The 18365-nt window shown below is 45.5% G+C and overlaps 2 protein-coding genes across 4 annotated transcripts in view; one reads left to right on the top strand and one right to left on the bottom strand.

Moving 5' to 3' along the window:
- LOC117368913 (atrial natriuretic peptide receptor 1-like) overlaps positions 1-18365 on the bottom strand; it is a 164766-nt gene that overhangs the window by 139554 nt on the left and 6847 nt on the right. Inside the window, 1 exon segment of the mRNA XM_033962688.1 lies at positions 12886-12965. Within this exon segment, the coding sequence (XP_033818579.1) occupies positions 12886-12965 (80 nt within the window).
- The window catches only part of PTGR1 (prostaglandin reductase 1), a 70397-nt gene continuing 64554 nt past the window's right edge, over positions 12523-18365 (top strand). Inside the window, exon 1 of one of the 3 annotated variants that reach the window (XM_033926563.1) lies at positions 12523-12614. The gene's annotated coding sequence lies outside the window, so the exon portion shown is untranslated. Of the gene's footprint in view, positions 12615-12846; positions 12990-18365 lie in introns of those variants that run through there. The other 2 variants (XM_033926554.1, XM_033926573.1) reach the window with 2 other exon arrangements.

Below are 18365 nucleotides of genomic sequence, written 5' to 3'. Positions count from 1 at the left end.
TTATGTGATTTGCCAAGTTTGAAGATTATTTTAATATTAATAAAGTTCAACTCAGGAACATCATTTCTCCATATTAGTTTTTGTTTCTTCTTGGGTTAAATGACTGTCCCCAGTCACAAGGAGCTACAGTGGGAATTGGACATGGCTCCCCTGGTTCTCAGGCCATTGTACTATCCACTGAGCTCTCTTTCAATCTCTTTCCAACTGCATTTATTATGCAGGCAGACATACATTTCAATATTCTACCCATCATGATTTTTTTCCATTTAAATTTCCCTCTATTAAGGGCTGTAAAAGTAAGAAGTAGCCATGAGCACACTCTATCATTTCAGTGAGCATTTCACGCTAAGGACTTTCGACAGCTGCTATTTACATTGCACTCTTAGCTACATTACAGACAACAATTGAAGACTTATCTTTTTTCAAAAACAATAGGTTGATTAGATTTAAATTGATTTCTTCTTTTGTTATTATGTAATTATTTTGTAAACCGCATTGAACTCTATGGTTATGCGGTCTAGAAATTTGATGTTATGTTATGTTAGTAACCACCTTTTTGCAAAGAAATTCACCCAAAGTAGTTTACAACAGTGGTTCCTAACCCTGTCCTGAAGGACCACCAGGCCAATCGGATTTTCAGGATAGCCCTAATGAATATGCATGGAGCAGATTTGCATGCCTGTCACTTCCATTGCATGCAAATATCTCTCATGCATATTCATTAGGGCCCGATTGGCCTGGTGGTCCTCCAGGAAATGGTTGGGAACCACTGGTTTACAATACATTTACTAGTAATCAGAACTGACTCAGGAAGAAGGCTTCTGGGGGGCAAGAAGAAGGTGCAGCGGCGGCGGACCGGTGGTTTGAATTGGCACGGCAGGGAGGAAAGGAGGGAGGCTGGCAGGCAATTGCAGCGGACCTTGGGTGGGGGGGGGTAATCGGGCGCTGGAGGGAGGGAAGGATGTAGACAGGCAGGCTGACTTCGGGGGAGGGGTGGGACAAAGGCTGGAAGGCAGTGAGTGGGACATAGGAAAGAGGCACTGAGGGCACTAAGGATTTAGGAAGGGGCACTAAGGACATAGGAAGGAGGCACTGAAGGCACTAAGGATTTAGGAAGGGGCACTAAGGACATAGAAAGGAGGCACTGAGGCACTAAGGACATAAGAAGGGGCACTAAGGACATAGGAAGGAGGCACTGGGAGCACTAAGGACATAGGTAGGGGCACTAAGGACATAGGAAGGAAGGAGGGAGGGAATAGAAAGGGACAATTGTTGGGCCTGAGTACAGAAAGAAAGAAAGAAAGGAAGGGTGCATAGTCAGAAGGAAACGCAACCAGAGACTCATGAAATCACCAGACAGCAAAGGTAGGAAAAATGATTTTAGTTTCAATTTAGTGATCAAAATGTGTCAGTTTTGAGAATTTATATGTGCTTTCTATATTTTTCACTATATTTGTCTATTTTTCTATAGTTACTGAGGTGACATTGCATATTTTAAAGTCATCTGCCTTGACATCTTTGAACCCCCCCAAATATAAATGATAATTAACATTTTCTCTACATATAGTTGATTGATCTACTCACTCAAAAAATATGATCACATAACAACTGCCTTCTTAGACTCTCACTGGCTACCCATACAAGCACGAATCCAATTCAAATTCTACTGCCTGATATTCAAAGCATTACACGGCTCTTCCCCCTCCTATCTAAATAACCGCTTAAACCAAATCTCCACCTCAAGACACAGAAGAACCTCGAACCCTTTCGCCTTCCCCCCACTCAAAGGCACACAACGCAAGAAAATGTTTGACAACCTTCTAGCAACACAAGCAGCAAAAATCAACCATTCCATCTCCAATCTTATGACAATATCAGACAACTTCAAAACATTCAGAAAAGAAATCAAAACCCTGCTTTTCAAAAAATTCATCCAAATATCTTAACCCCTCCTCTTTTACCTCCAGAAGATTCACCTACCTTCAGATAACCTTCCCCCAAATTACCCACCTTAACACCTTCCAATTAAACAAATACCATAAATAGATTGTAACCTACCCTCTCTAACTGAATTCCATATGTATTTTTCATATAGTTCTTCACTATCAGTTTAATTTCCATCCTATAAATTCACATAGAATTTTTCTTTTTTCAACCATCTTTATTTTCTCTTCTTTATTAATTTCCAGGTACTTTAGTTAGATTGTGAGCCTTCGGGACAGTAAGGGAATTTTTTAAGTACCTTCTTACTTCTCATTTATAATCTTAATGTATATTTTCTTCAAACCGCTTAGAACCTAACGGATGTAGCGGTATATAAGAAATAAATTACATTACATTACATTACATATAGTGTGCTTTGTGGTTTTTTAAAATTTTATGGTTACCATTATGAATTAATAAGATATGATGTGTACATGAAAAATGAATGGAAGAAATTGGGGGTGGGATTGGGGTGGGGCTGGGGATTGCGGGTGGGACTGACAATTAATAGATGTCCCCTTTTGATGAAAAAAATAAATGGTCACGTTAGATATGCCGCTTGTAGATTTTGCTTCAGATCTGTAATTGCCATGCAAGGCTGGAGCTCTGGGAGCTTAGTGAGAGCCAGTTCTTAATAATATACATTGTGAGTGTGCTGCCATCTGCTGGCACCTGCTAGAAATACAAAATGTGCTCGAAACAAAACAGCTGTAATGATTCAGATAGGAATGAATTTTTAGAGTTTAGGGATTTACCAGCCAATATTCACCACAATTTACCAGCCAGAAATGGCATTGAGTAGTTAAATAGTGCTTAGCCAGCTAAATTTGAATATTCAGTGTGAGATAACTGGTTATCTCCACTAAATATTTGCAGTTAGTGGCTAAAATTTAACCGGATATATTGTGCTATAACCATCAATTTTCAGCACTGACCAAATTGGGCTGCAGAAGTAAAAGTCCTATGTTTGGCCATTGGCCGCTATAACTTAAGTAGGCCAGCACTGAAAATTAACATGGTTGGTTAAGTTTAAGTTGGTCAAAAAGAAACCACTGGATATTCAATACTGGTCACCGGAAATGGCCCAGCACTGAATACCTGCCGTCGGCACCGACTGTGGCCCACAGTCTGAATATCGGCTGGCTAGGCTCTATGGGTACCGATCAGCGGAAGATAAGTGGAAAAGTTTTTCTTCTATCTTTTTTGTTTTCGCTAGCAAAGTACAGCATAAAGCTTTTATTTTCATTGAAGGTTTTTTGCCAATGAGGTGACCGCTCAACTAGAGAATGACACGGGGAGCGATCCCCGCAGCGAACCGCTGCGTGGCTGCGGTTTGGCTGCGGGTTATGGTGACCTCATTAGCAAATCGCCGCAGACGCAGGGACAAATCCTTTCACCGACCGCAAAAACGGTGAATAGATTTGTCCCCGCAGGCCAATGTCCCCCCCTCTAGGAACCGCAATTTACCTGTGTTTTCACCGTGCTCCTCATTTGTCAGATCAACCCTTCCTGCCAATAGAACCCGCCCCCCCCCCGACGATCGCCCTCACTGGTAGGAGGGTGCCCAACCCCTCCTGCCGGCACCCCCAACGGCCCCCTATATCGCCAATAGGAGGGTGCCCAACCCCTCCTGCCGGTCCCTCCCCCAACAAACCCCGCCATCCCGAAACACCACCCTTAGTCTTACTTTCCAAGTTGGACCGGACAGCTCCTCGCTCGTCTGGCCAGCAGGCCTGCCTCCGTCCAAATGAGGCGGGCCCGCCCCTCCCCTCCCCTGCCTAACCCACAGGATCCTAGGGCCTGATTGGCCCAAGCACCTAAGGCCCCTCCTATAGCGGGAGTGGCTTTAGGTGCCTAGACCAATCAGGCCCTAGGATCCTGTGGGTTGGGCAGGGTAGGGGCGGGCCCGCCTCATTTGGACGGAGGCAAGCCTGCTGGCCATACGTGTGAGGAGCCGTCCGGTCCAACTTGGAAAGTAAGACTAAGGGGGTTCCGGGGTGGGAGGGTTCGTTGGGGGGGGGGGTCCAGCAGGAGGGGTTGGGTACCCTCCTGCCGGCGATCTTAGGGGAGGCCATTGGGAGGACCGGCAGGAGGGGTTGGGTACCCTTCTGCTGCGATTGTCGGGAGGGCCGTTGGGGGGGTCTACAGGAGGGGTTGGGTGCCCTCCTGCCGTGATCGCTGGGGGGGAGGGGAGACTTGCAGCCGTAGCCGCGGTCACTATGCTAATCACGGCAGGGAGATCTTTGCCGCGATTAGGTACAGCGGCCGCGTCTACTTACCATATAGGCTAACATTGTAAGCATTTAAAGTACATGTCGTGTTTGTTTTTGCATTGCTAGCCCCAGGGGTGGTGGAAGATTAGTGATTGAAAAACTGTATGAAAAATAACTATTTTAAATTTAGTGATCAAAATGTGTCAGTTTTGAGAATTTATATTAATTAATTTTTTCTCTGCGTGTTTTGTTTTTGTATAGTTATTAACTAATATTTAACTAAGTTTTAAAGTTTTAAAGAATGTTTCCTTTATACGTAAATAAAGAAAAGTGAATGGGATTGCAGTGGCGGTGACGGGGCGGTGAATGGGGTGGCAGTGGCGGTGACGGGGCGGTGAAGAGGATGGTGAGACGGGGACGGGGCGGTGACGGGGATGGTGAGACGGGGACGGGGCGGTGACGGGGATGGTGAGACGGGGACGGGGCGGTGACGGGGACCAATTTTTTCACCGTGTCATTCTCTACGCTCAACCACCTTTAGCAAACCACTTCAGTGGAGGTGGGAGGGCCTTTGTCTAAGGCTTTTTTCTTCAGTTTGAATTAGTTTTTAGCCTATGCTGTTCTTATATTATACCATTGGACATTTCAGCATCAACTGAAATTGAAAGTGTTATTACATATATTGTTGATTTTTTTCATGATATCTGAGTTATTTCTGGTTAAGCTCTATAGTTCTCCATGCACACTAAGGCCATTCAGGAGATAATTTTATAACTGACTGAATGAGTAAATAGTGTGTGCACACCTTTCTCTGTAAGGATATTAATTAACTTTTTGAAGAAAAATATATTATATTTAAAACATTATATACTCAGAAGATGCATCCTGCATTTAAACCTGCTCTTGGCTAGGCTCAAATTTACTGGGTTAAGTGAGGTGCATAAATTCAGATTTCTCCCTAGGCCTGATAATGCCTGAACTCAGATTGTTAAATATACCTACAAGATGGACACCATTTTTTGATACAATTTTATAAATGCCCATTTCTGAACATAAGATGCCAGTTTGCTTCCAGTATTTATACATACCGTATTTTTCGCTCCATAAGACGCACCCTAAATTTAGAGGAGGAAAACAAGAAAAAAACTATTCTGAACCAAATTCTCCCTGCCAGGCTCTGCACCCAACCCTACACTCCTAGCCAGGCTCTGTACCCTGTCCCACTGCACTGTCCTGTCCTGTAACCTGCCCCCCAGTACCAAGAAGCAGCGACGCTTGAACGCACGTGCTGTAAGCGTGGAGCAAGGCCGGCACGATTTCAGAAGGTGTTGAGGCCCAAGACACTGAAGACAGCGTCGATGAGGGTCCGTCAGTGAAATCGCGCGCTGGCACTTGACATACTTTTTTAAGCCGGTGATAGGCCGGGACTTAGGCCGAAAAAGCTCCGCCGCAAGATCGAAGCCACGGGGCCGCGGCCACGTGGCATGCCCGGTCGAACGGATGGAAGAATTTTTTTTTTTTTTTTAAGAACAAGAAAACACAACGAAAAACGACGACAATGAGTAAAAAGAACCCAAAACCGCGGACTTAGAAGGCACAAGTGAAGTTACTTCACGCAGAGAGTCGAAGACGGACTTCTCGGCTCCGCGGAAAAATAAGAACTAAGGAAATGCGCCCGGTGCACTGGGCGGGAAGGCACTCGCGTATGTGCGGTGCGGGCAACTCGAAACTTCTAAAGTTTCTACAAGCAAGTATGCTTGTGAGACGTCCGCATCGGGGCTCTGTCAGATGACGTCACCCACTAGCAAGAACACCTGCCTGCTTGTCCTGGGATAATCAAGAATACCACAGCATGAACACCACCCCCTCCTAGAGCAGGGAGCAACCTTCAGTATGCAGAACAATGAAACAAAAATTTAAAACGTTTTTTAACCACTATCCCGTTTTAAAACACCCCTGTCCCGTCCGGTAGTGAAGATATTAATTTTTAACACCCCCCCCCCCCGGTAGGGCCTTTTAAAAACACCCCACTATCTTTTTTTAACCCTCGTCCCTTTTTAAAACACCCCCCACCCAGTCCCGTCCCTCTTCAAATCTCCCCCATTGCCTGGTGGTCCAGCGGTGCATTGGCCGGCAGGCATGAGCCCTCCGCCCGCCTGCCTGGGCCCATGCCGCCACGTCCTGTTCCGCACCTCCTTAACCCTCTCCCATTGCCTGGTGGTCCAGCGGTGTCAGGGCCGCTCTCTGAATGGTGTTTTCAGCGTCGGCTGGCAGGCGCGAGCTTTCCGTCCACATGCCTGGGCCAGCGCTGCCCTCCGAATGGTGCCTTGAGATCTCGCGATGGGGGAGATTTGAAGGCAATGGCGAATGCAATGGGGAAGATTTGAAGAGGGACGGGACTGGGCGGATGGTGTTTTTAAAAGGGACAAGGGTTAAAAAAAGGTACTGGGTGTGTTTTTAAAAGGCCCGACCGGGGAAGGAGGTGTTAAAAATTTATATCTTCGCTGCATAAGACGCATCGACATTTCGACTTTTGGGTGGAAAAAAGTGCGTCTTAAGGAGCGAAAAATACGGTAATATTATGCTATTTACCAGAGTTCTAATAAACCTGCTAAACTAGGGTTACCATATGGCTCCAGAAAAAGGAGGACGGATTGAGACATCCAGGTTTTACTTCCATTGCTTTCAGTGGAAGTAAAACCCAGATGTCTCAGTCCGTCCTCCTTTTGCTGAAGCCATATTGTAACCCTATGCTAAACTATTCATATGTGCACACTAAAAGAAACATGCATGCACCTACTAGTTAGCATTAGGGGATAATGTTATAACTGTGTGGACCAGTAGAAGGTGCATGTGTCCCTTTCTATGTACCAACTTTCACAGATTTTCAAAATGTATGCATATACTTCTGCTTGGAAAATTAACCCAGAAAAACAATGCATTTATGAGGGGCCCTGAAAAGTTCTCAGCCCAACCAACAAAGTTGGGGCATTCTCCATCAAGGGCCATACACTTAGGCCTGGATTCTGCAAACGGCATCTCGATTGTAGGCAGTGGTAGGTGTCCTACCGCTGTCTAACCAGCCAATCAGAATGCACATTTGTTAAAAAAAATGCTCCCAAGGCAGGCCGCATACATTGGCGGTGCCTCCAGGAGCCCTGCATGCCTGCTTAAACTCGCCTAAGACTAGCTGGAGGCGTGGTTTGCCCTGGAAGTCGCCTTAGGCAAACCTAGGTGGACGTACGCGTCGCCTTAGTCTAGCGGGAGATGTGTACAATGTAGGCCAGCAAAATGCTGGCCTATATTGTAAGTAGACACGACTGCTAAGCTTATCATGGCAAGGGATTTCCCTGCCGCAAAAAGTTTAGTAGTCCCTCCCCCCAAACAAATGGGACAGGAGGGATGCCCAATCGCTCCTGCCGAAACGCCCCCCACCCACCCCGAATGAACGCGGCAGGAAGGATGCCCAATCCCTCCTGGCCAGAACACCCCCACCCATTCCTGAAGATCGCCGACAGGAGGGTGCTCAATCCATCCTGATGGAACACCTCCACCCCTGAAGATTGCTGGAAGGAAGGTGCCCAATCCCTCATGCTGGAACACCCCTCCCTAAAGATCGTTGGCAGAAGGGTGCCCAATCCCTCCTGCCAGAACACCCACCACCATCTTGAAGATCACCAGCAGGAGGGTTCCCAATCTCTCCTTCTGGAAACCCCCCCCCCCCCCCGAATGAAACGTGCAGGAGGGTGCCTAATCCCTCCTGTCGGAAACCCCCTACCATAGATATCCCAACGCCCGCCTCCCCTCACGCTGACACCCCCCCCCCCGTGCGCAAAACCCCACCTCGTCTAACCCTTCCTCAGACACACATCCCCGCTAACCTGGAATGATGGCCAGACGGATGGGTCTTTCCATCATCCAGCCGGAAGGCTCACCTCTATCGAAATGAGGTGGGCCTTCCCCTTCCTGTTGCATTGTGGGATGCACCGGGGAAGGGCCTAAGGTCTGATTGGTCCAGGCGCCTAAGCCCCCGCCTATGGGCGCGGTCTTAGGCACATGGGCCAACCGAAACTTAGGATGCACAGCCAGAAGGAAGTGCAACTAGAGACTCATGAAATCACCAGACAACAAAGGTAGGGAAAATGATTTTATTTTCAATTTAGTGATCAAAATGTGTCAGTTTTGAGAATTTATATCTGCTGTCTATATTTTGCACTGTATTTAACGTATTCCTGGGGGGGGGGGAAATCCAGGAAGATTCAGAGGGGGTCCGGGGAGGAAGATCCAGGGAGGGTCCAGTCCGGTCCCATTTTGAGGGAAAAAATAAATGGTCACATTAGGCATGACCCCTCATGAATCTCCCAGTAGCTACTGTCCCCCTCCCTGACTCTTGAAAGTGACATTAGAAAGGGAAACTAGGCTTCCTGACATCATCAGGTATTCTGGGCATTCAAGCAGGATTGAATGGTAACCTAGTGGCCAGTGCAGTAGGCTATAAACTAAAGGACCCAGGTTCAAATCCTACTTCAACTTTTTTTTTTTTTTAATTTTTAAATTGTAAGCCCTATTGCACCTAAATATTAGACCTGCACTTGCCAGCATGAGGGCTACTGAGGTGATCTACAGTCGGGTACAGTAGGTATTTCCCTGTCTCTGGAGGGCTCACTATTTAAAATAACAGAGTTGCAGTGGAAAATGAATCTGGGTGTCCTAGATTAAAGTCCAATGTACTGAGCACTAAACTGCCTCCCTGCTCTAGTCTGCAGGGACATCTGTGTAGCCATTTTTGTACACATACCATCAGACAGACAACCTTGTTCCTGGTTTTTTGGTGTTCATAATTTGGAAGTCTTATTTTGGAAAATGACTATTCATTTTGGATGTTCATGCATATTTTCAAAAAGGAAGCATCAATGTTTTTCCTGTTTGAAAATGGTTGTGAGATGGACTAGTTTTTGGAAGTTATGAGTGGGATGTCCTAATTCTGACTCAGGTGTTCTTTCAAAAATGCCCCTCTGCATGTTTTTCCACCATTTCTCCCACCCCCTCCTAAAAAAAATTGGTTTCCATCATTAAATATTCATTTAGGGCTAGATTCACTAACCCTCCGATCCGTGTGCGATCCGTTTCCGTTTGCATGCAGGCCGACGAATTCATTAAAGGCCTGCATGCAAATGGAGACGATCATTGTCACGCCCCCAGCCAACTACACAGATCGCTAAAATCCTGACAGTAGTGACAGGAGAAACAGCCTCTGCCGGCTTTTAAAAAAAAAATTTTAATCGGGAATATATTTTGCATTTTTTACACATGCAAAATATCTGCCCGATTTAAAAAAAAAATTAAACCTCCTCTCCCAACAAGTGCCCCGAACCCCACAAAAAAATTGCCCCGCAACCTGCTCTCTGCTGCCCCGAAGCTGTGCCCCGAATCTGCCTGCCCCGACTCTCCCGCTCTCGCCCCGAATCTCTCCTGCCCTTCCCACACTGGGAGCCCGTGGTTTTAACCCACAGGTTAAAGCGGGTTAAAACCACAGGCTCCTATAGCCTATGAAAAGGAAAAAAAAAAGTTGCAATGCCCCCCACCCCCCCACAATGCCCCACAAAAGGGGCCATGTTAAACCCCTCCTGGCCTGGCCCACCTTCCTCCCTGTTGCAAAATCTAGTCCGGCTGGCTAGGCGCAGCCCACCCACCCACCAATCAACCAACGAAAAAACAAACTGAAGGAGGGATGCCAAATCCCTCCTACCAACCCCCACCTAGCCGGACACTCCCTCCCATTCCAGACCCCCTTTCCACCCCCCTCCCTGTACTTTTCACGGAGCAGAAGGGGTGCTCAACCCCTCCTGCTCCAATGCCTCCTGTAACGACTCCGAAGCCTTAGGCCCCACCCCGTTGCATCATGTGATGCACGGGGAGGAGCCTAAGACCCTGATTGGCTCAGGCTACCACCTTGGGCGGGGCCTGGGGCGCCTGAGCCAATCAGGGCTGAGCCCAAGGAAGTCCCTGATTGGTCAAAGCAATAGCCAGTCAGGGACATCCTAAGCTTCAGCACTAAGGAAGTCCCTGATTGGCTCGGTTGCCCCTGGCCCCTCCCAAGGTTGCCTGAGCCAACCAGGGACTTAGGCCCTGCCCCGTGCATCGCATGATGCGCCGGGGCGGGGCCTAAGGCCTCAGAGTCGTCGCAGGAGGCATTGGAGCAGGAGGGGTTGAACATCCCTCCTGCTCCGTTAAAGGTATGGGGAGGGGGGTGAAAGGGGGCGATGGCAGGAGGGAGTTGGCATCCCTCCTGCAGTTTGTTTTTTGGTGGTGGATGGGCCGGGCCGGACTAGATTTTGCAACAGGGAAGGAGGTGGGCCGGGCCGGGCCCAGCCAGGCCAGGAGGGGTTTAACATGGCAGGAGGGATTTGGCATCCCTCCTGCATTTTGTGGGGCATTGCGGGGGGGGGGGCATTTATGTGGAGGGGGGCATCGTGACTTTTATTTTTCCCTTTTTCCTTTTTTTTCGGGCAGGGAGCCTGTGGTTTTAACCCGCGGGTTAAAACCACGGGCTTGCAGTGCGGGGAAGGGCAGCCTGCCTGTCTTTTCTTTTTTTTTTTATATGGCATATATTTTGTGCGTGCAACACACACAAAATATCTGTGCCATGGGGAAAAAATGAATAAAAAAGACAGGTAAGCGTATCAAAAAACCTGCAGACCTGTTAGGTTTGCCAAAAGTAAAACTCGACTCAAAATAGCTAAGCAATTGTTAATGAATCAATCGCTTGGCTATTTTGCACGGGGTTTTGCTAATTTGCTTGGGAGGATCGGGATCGGATTGCTACTGCCTTTAGTGAATGGGGTTGGAGGGAAATTTGGTCGCAAAGGGCTCGCAAACTGATCGGTACATGATTGGTTTGCTTAGTGAATCTAACCCATAGTTATTTTGTCCCCAGACAGACAATCTCAATCCTTTGAGTACAGTTTCTTTCCCTCAATCTGGTAGGGTAGAAATTAAGAATAACAAGGAATAAAAGGGTCTCCAAAGAGAATTAGCAGTCTTTTTGGAACTATGGCCAGACAAAACCAGGAAATAAGACCAGGAGAAAAAAGTTGCCAATTTGCAACTTAGTAAGAATGTGAATGTGTCAATATTGCCCGAGGATCAGAAAGAGTTAAGGTTCTTTTTTTTTTTTTTAAAGAATCATTTTTATTTTTCAAAATAAATATACAAAGTATACAGATAATTATTATAAATATACAAATATACAAAAGACTAGTCTTTAAGCCCGTTACTTTAACGGGTGCTAGAAAGCAGCCCCCTTTCCCTCTCCCCTTCCAGTTCCTCCCTGACTGTTTCTCCGTGGCCCCCCTTCTGTCTTCCCCCACAAGCAAAGCTGTCTGCCTCCCAGCACACCCCTCCCCCAGAGCAGCCCCCTTTCCCTCTCCCTCTCCACTTCCCTGAGCAGTAGCAATTTTTTTTACTTTATAGCAGCCGCTGTTCCTCTAAGCAAAGCAGCACCGCAACTGACACTCTCCTGCCGCTACTAACAGGGGACAAACTACCGGCGCCGCCTTTGTGAAACCGCCACCGCAACCGCCACTCTCCTGCTGGTCCTCTAGGCGCAACGCTGATGTTGAAAAACCGCCACTCTCCTGCCGGTCCTCTAGGCGCAACTAATAGGGGACCGCCAAACACAGCCGCACGCGCCCGAAGCCGACCGCCGTTGAAAGAGCTGCACGCTCATGCGCCTCCAGCCACCACATGTGCCGTGAGGTGTCAAGTAGAATACTGCCACAGAAGCACACCTCACAGCGCCAGGAATCACGTTTCAACAGCGCATGCGCACTTAGGGTTTTATATACTGTATAGCAGGGGTGTCCAATGTCGGTCCTCGAGGGCCGCAGTCCAGTCGGGTTTTCTAGATTTCCCCAATGAATATGCATGAGATCTATTTGCATGCACTGCTTTCAATGCATATTCATTGAGGAAATCCTGAAAACCCGACTGGATTGCGGCCCTCGAGGACCAACATTGGACACCCCTGCTGTATAGAGATAACTCAAACATGAAACAGACTAATTATACATATCACAGTTAATAAACAGGGAGATAGTATTGATTATAAGCCAATACAACTAGTGTCTCATGTCAAACAAATCCTGCAGGGCCAGTACATATAATTTCAACTGAAAGTATACTGTGCATGCAAAACATGGAAGAGAGTTCCATAAGCAAAGGTTCTTAGTACCCTTAGGCAAGTATGGACTACCATAGTCCAATTTCAGATGGTTTCATGCACTTCCCTTCTATGAATTGTCTAACTCTGTCTCTCTTTTCCCCCAGCAGGGAGAAAAGAGAGATCTGCAAGAAATGGAGGCAGCTGTGGAGAAGGAGCAAGGGGAGTACATTATATCTGCCCACTTGCAATTGAAGGTCAGTAAACAAAGCTGGTAGTGATACTGTTTTATTGAATTAACTTGTTTGCTGACTTTACCTAGGAGGCCTTAGGACTAGGGAATATTTAAAGGTTTTTAGAGGAAGTGCACTAGAAAGAGAGAGAAAAAATCCTGCAGCCAGCTAATGGTTACACAAAGCTCTCTATGGGTGTCAGTCTCTAAGGAATCTCAAAGCCCAACCTATCACAAGGGAGCAGGGAGTATAGAAGAGTCACATGACTTAGAACCTTTGAATAAGATCATCCTACCAAGGAGCTGGCACTTGGAGTAAAAGAGGACTTGGTGCCAAGGCAGAGGGATTCTTTTGTCAGCTGTGTGACAGCTTTAACTAGCAGAAAGAAAAAAAAAAAAGGTAAATGATTAAATGAATTAACTGATCAAAGTTCATGCATTCTGTAGCTAAATGCAGAGCTCAGGTCATTCAGTGCTGTAGTTAGGGTGTATTATTGTATTATATCTTCATACCAAATTGCTTCCCTGCAAGGGAGAATGACCTAATCAGTGCTTTAGTATTTGTCTGAGACCTTGCTAAAGTACTTAAAAGATTTGGTGGTTGGGCTCAGGCCAGCTCTAAGCCTTTCTGTAGGCCAGGGCAAGGCAATTGTAAGGGTTTTACATGTCCTAGAAATCTCTAATTTTGTGCCCCCCTCAATAAACTAGGCCTTTAGCTCCCCCAGAGCAATTCTGTAAAAATGTATACTTTTAAATGTTAGACATGATATCTGTGGCTGGCGTAGAACTATGTAATGGCCTACCTGGTATCTTGCGATTTTGTATGGGGAGGATGAATTTTAAGAAAATGCTGAAAACTCAATTATTTGCTAATGCCTTCTTATGCTAAGGTATATTTCAGTTGATAATCGCCTTTTAGAATTTTTTTTTTGACAGCAATGTATGATTTAAAGCTTGCCTGTATTTCTGAATTGATTGAATTTGCTCTCTATCCCTGTTTATAATAGGGACGATTAAGGATGTTATTTAGACATGACTGTTATATGTGATAATCGTAGGGAAACAAGATTTTAGGTATGTGATATGGAAACTGCATAGTTGTATGCGATATATAGATTTTTTAAAATCAATCAATCAATCATCAGCTTACCTAATGAAGGTAATTTCCAAAATCGGTTTGATGAGGTACCATTAATTGGCAATTTGAAAATTCCTTATCTTTCCTTGTCAGTAAAAGTACACACTGATATTTAGTTTACCACTTACAGCCTAATTGGTTTACATTCAGGTATTTCTCCCTATCTATCCTGGTGGGCTCACAATCTGATTAATGTACCTGGGGGAATAGAGTGTTACGTGACTTGCCCAGGATCACAAGGAGCAGTACTGAGCTTGAACCTGCAACCTCAGGGTGCTGAGACTGCACTAAGCCACTCCTTCACTTCTTTTAATTGGTGTAATTTTCAGGAGCTTTTGCTTTAATGCAGCTGTGCTTCGCTACTGTCAGATTCTGATGTGGTAGGCAGCTGCTTAGTCTGCCTAGTAGGTAACCATCCCTGGTTGAATGGGCTCCTGCACTCTTTCTCTCTCTCCTCGTTGATTTTGCAATGTGTTTTTCTTGCACCTCAATGCATATTAGTTGCTAACCCCTGCTCCTCACTGTTTCTCAAGCTGAAAAAAAAACCTCTGAATCTTTCAAAACAGCCAATAGTATCTCTTTGCCCTTTGTAGTGGGAGGAGTCTATATAAAGTACAGACTGTTTCACTGTTGCTATGACATCAGTGGCCTGTTTGCTGAATTTCTGCATATTGAAAGATTCAGTGAACACTAGTAATATTTACAGTGATTTATTTCACACATAAGGTTGTTGCTCTTTGAGTCCTGACTCCTGGGAGTTAACACAGTACTCTTATGAAGTGCAAAAAAGATTTGGAACCTTAGTAAAGTTTGTGCATAGTGTTTTTGCAGTAACCTTTTAAAGCAAAGAGCCATTTTATCCTAAATATTTGACCCAAGATTTACAAAGAGCTGCAATGGTTAGAGAAGGGGGTTTGAGATACAATTTTTATTGTGATATGGGTATACAGTATATGCATTTAACAAAAAAAAACAAAACTTGAGGTACATAAAGAAAATAAAAAGAATTTAATGAGATCAACATTTCATGGCAATACCACCGCTGCATCAAAGCAAATAAGGATTAGCTGTTCAACATCAGCAGTGTAAAGCACCAGCATGCACCATCTCTCCTTCCCCTCCACTCTTATGCCCATTTTCCCCCTCTCCCCATGTACCATGTCCATTTCTCCCTCACCACTCTCATCCCTCCTGCAACATCTTTCCTTCCTTTCTTCCCCTCAACCCCAGCCCTACTCACAAATATCATGCTTTCTCTTTTTTTTCATGGGCTAGCAGCAGTGATTCCTACAGCTGTTTGCCACTAACCCAGAAGCCTCTCCTCTGTCACATCCCACTTGGGCAGAAACAGGAAGTTCTGACAGAAGGCAGGACATGGCAGAGGCGAGGCTTCTGGGTTAGCGGTAAAGAGCTGTAGGAATCACTGCCGCTAACACGCCGATACAAGAGAAGAGCCGCAGCCACATGGTCCAAGAGCAGTGGGTTGCTGGCCCCTGGTGTAGAGGGAGACAAAAAGCAGCTGGAGTGAGAAGGGGAAGTGAGTTGTTGGGAGTAGGGAGAAACAGTTTGTCTCTGGTTAATAGTTTTGTGGGAACTGGTAAAGAATTTGTCTAAGCAGCTGGTTACTGCTATATAATAATAATAATAATAACTTTATTCTTCTATACCGCCACAATCTTGTGACTTCTAGGCGGTTTACAATCAAGAGTGCTGGACATTCAGTGAAATACAATAAGTAGATATTCAGAGGAAATACAGAGATCAGAGACCTCAGGAGGCAATAGTATAGAAATACAATTTGCTGAGCGAAAATGTAATATGTACATTTTAGTAGGTATTGTCTGACAGGACCTGTTGGGGATAAATAGCAACGTAAAGTTACAATAAGTTGAAGATAGCAGATTATATTTATAACAGGAGGAGTATATACATATAGCTCTGGGGATCAGTGTCCCAGAACCCTAATGTAGGGTTACTAGATTTTTCCAAAGGAAAATCCAGACCCATGGCCACATCCCGAGGCCCGCCCATGTTCCGTCTGTGTCGCGCCCCATTCCGCCGCCCCCCATTCCACCCCCCAGACGGCATCCGCATATGCGTGGATGCGATGCAATGACGTTGCATCCAAACACTGCGGTGCAACCACGCATGCGCGGATGCCCCTTCCCGACATGATTTTGAGGGAAGCTTTTCAAAACCGGGACAATATGCTGGGTATTGGAACCCCGGACATGTCCTTGAAAAGGAGGACATCTCTGGGGAAATCCGGACGTCTGGTAACCCTACCCTAATGTAATGGTAAAGGAGAAATTTCTTTTTTTCATGTTTTAACCTTTTTTTATCTGATAGTGTTCTTCTGGGTGTCAGGTCAAAAGCACGCCGGGACAAAGGTGCGAGCAGACAATTGAGCGCAGCGCGGAGGCGTGCGCTGAAGAAAATTACTGTTTTTAGGGCTCTGACAGGGGGGGCGTGGGGGGAACCCCCCCCCCACTTTACTTAATACAGATCGCGCCGCATTGTGGGGGCTTTGTGGGGGGTTTGGGGGGTTGTAACCCCCCACATTTTACTGAAAACTTCACTTTTTCCCTGTTTTTAGGGAAAAAGTTAAGTTTATAGTAAAATGTGGGGGGTTACAACCCCCCCAAACCCCCCACAACGCCGGTGCGATTTGTATTAAGTAAACTGGGGGTGCTCCCCAACAAAGCCCCCCGTCGGAGCCCCTAAAAACAGTAATTTTCTTCGGTGCGCGCCTCCGTCTTGCGCTCAGTTGTCGGCGCGCACCTCCATCTTGCGCTCAGTTGTCGGCGCGCGCCTTTGTCTTCCGCGTTGTTGTCTATGAACCGTTCTTCTGGCTTGCCTCCTGTGCACATAACCAGCTATAGGGTACCATAGGAGGCTAAGCACTACAAGAACAGTGAGACCGCTGCAAGATTTTTACACAGAAACTACATTCTATGTTTTATGTTTTATTTAAAATTTGATATACTGCTTTAAATAAATTATCAGAATACCATTCCATGATCAGATACACAAGACACAGACGGATGCTCAACAAATATGAAAGAAGGGATCACAACAATACTAGAGAAACGGAAACCAAAATACAATATATCAGATATGTGCATTGCTTATTACCAGTAATAAATTCAGAATGAAATACATTTTTCTACCTTTATTGTCTGAGCATTTTATTTTTCCATTCGCTTTGGTCACAGTATCTCTCTTTGGATTGTCACTGTTTTCCCTTATCTTTGCAGGGTCCTGTGCATGTGACATAGCTTCTCTTTCCATGTCCACCTTCCATCTTCCCTCTGTATTCCTATTTATCCTGTCCAGCATGTACCCCTGTGATCACTATAGCCCTTCTGTGCAGGGTTACCAGACTTCCAGGAAAACCCAGATATGTCCTCTTTTTAGAGGATTGTTTGGGTGCCTGGACGGAATTTCCAAAACCCGGTAGTTTGTCCAGTTTATGGAAAGCCCCGACCTCTCGGCCGCATCCAGAGGGCCTCTGAGCATGCGCAGGCGACATCACACGCATCCGCATATGCTCAGAGACCCTCCAAAAAAAAAAGTTAGACAAAATAAAAATTACATTTGTTTGCTTATATTCATAACATTTCCAATATTCCTTTATCATTCTTAAAACTTATTTCAGAGAATGTACAATTATTACCAGGGTGCTGAAAAGTTCTCAGCCCTTCCATGCTGAAAAGTTGTCAGCCTTAGAGGAAAAAACTCTCCCTAAGCTGACAGCTTATGGATCTGCACACAGAAACCTTAGCCTGGAGGAGGAGGGGCTGGTTCCCCCTCTCTATGCTAGAGACTGTTAATTATGTCCAGATGTTGTGCCCTTTGAATTTCTTTAGGTTGCAAATATATGTATATTATGTTCTTCTACCAATTCTTTTGTTCAATACACAGCCATACACTCACATACTTCAGTCATATTTGCTTGATTCATACTTGCTTGGCCAAGCCTTCCATACATAATTTTCATTCATAACTATATTTAATTCCTGTTATATCTTAGTTTGGGACATGTTATCTTCCTAACCAGTCTAAAGCAAGCACATGTGGTATTAATTAACACCACGATGCTGAGAACAAAGACTTGGAAAACAAAATGAATTCCAAAGACTGAGAAGATATAAGAAAGACAGAGAACCAAAATGGATTCCTCTGGTTTCCTTTATGATTTCCTCCATGATCTAGCCTAACAACAAAGTACACAAAAAGAACACCATTCTTTCCCTTATATTAATCTGTAGTGTGTTTTTCCTGGCCTTGGCTTCATTTATATTCAGATTTTTATTCACCTTTTTTCGTACACTTCTATTGGGCGTGGCCTTTACTAACACATATGTTTGTATCTAACTAGAATTACCTAGAATCATATGAAAAATAGGCACTTTTGTAGAAAAACTCCACAAAAATACTGCACTATCATATCCATTCCATTACCGTCCCATAAACATCACCCCCTACTGGCCACGAGCCACTACTCCTCACCCCTTGTCAATCTCTACTGCTAGTCTGGGGGGGGGGGGAGTTGGAAGTTGCTGATGCTAGTCCAGAGAAGGATAGAAAGAGAACACTGTTTGTCCGGGGGAGGTGGGAAAGAGAAAAAAACAAAAA

Source organism: Geotrypetes seraphini, chromosome 1 (genome assembly GCF_902459505.1).
Source record: "Geotrypetes seraphini chromosome 1, aGeoSer1.1, whole genome shotgun sequence".
Lineage (NCBI taxonomy): Eukaryota > Metazoa > Chordata > Amphibia > Gymnophiona > Dermophiidae > Geotrypetes > Geotrypetes seraphini.
Note: the sequence above shows the minus strand (reverse complement) of the source record. Positions and strands in the feature narration are given on the sequence as shown.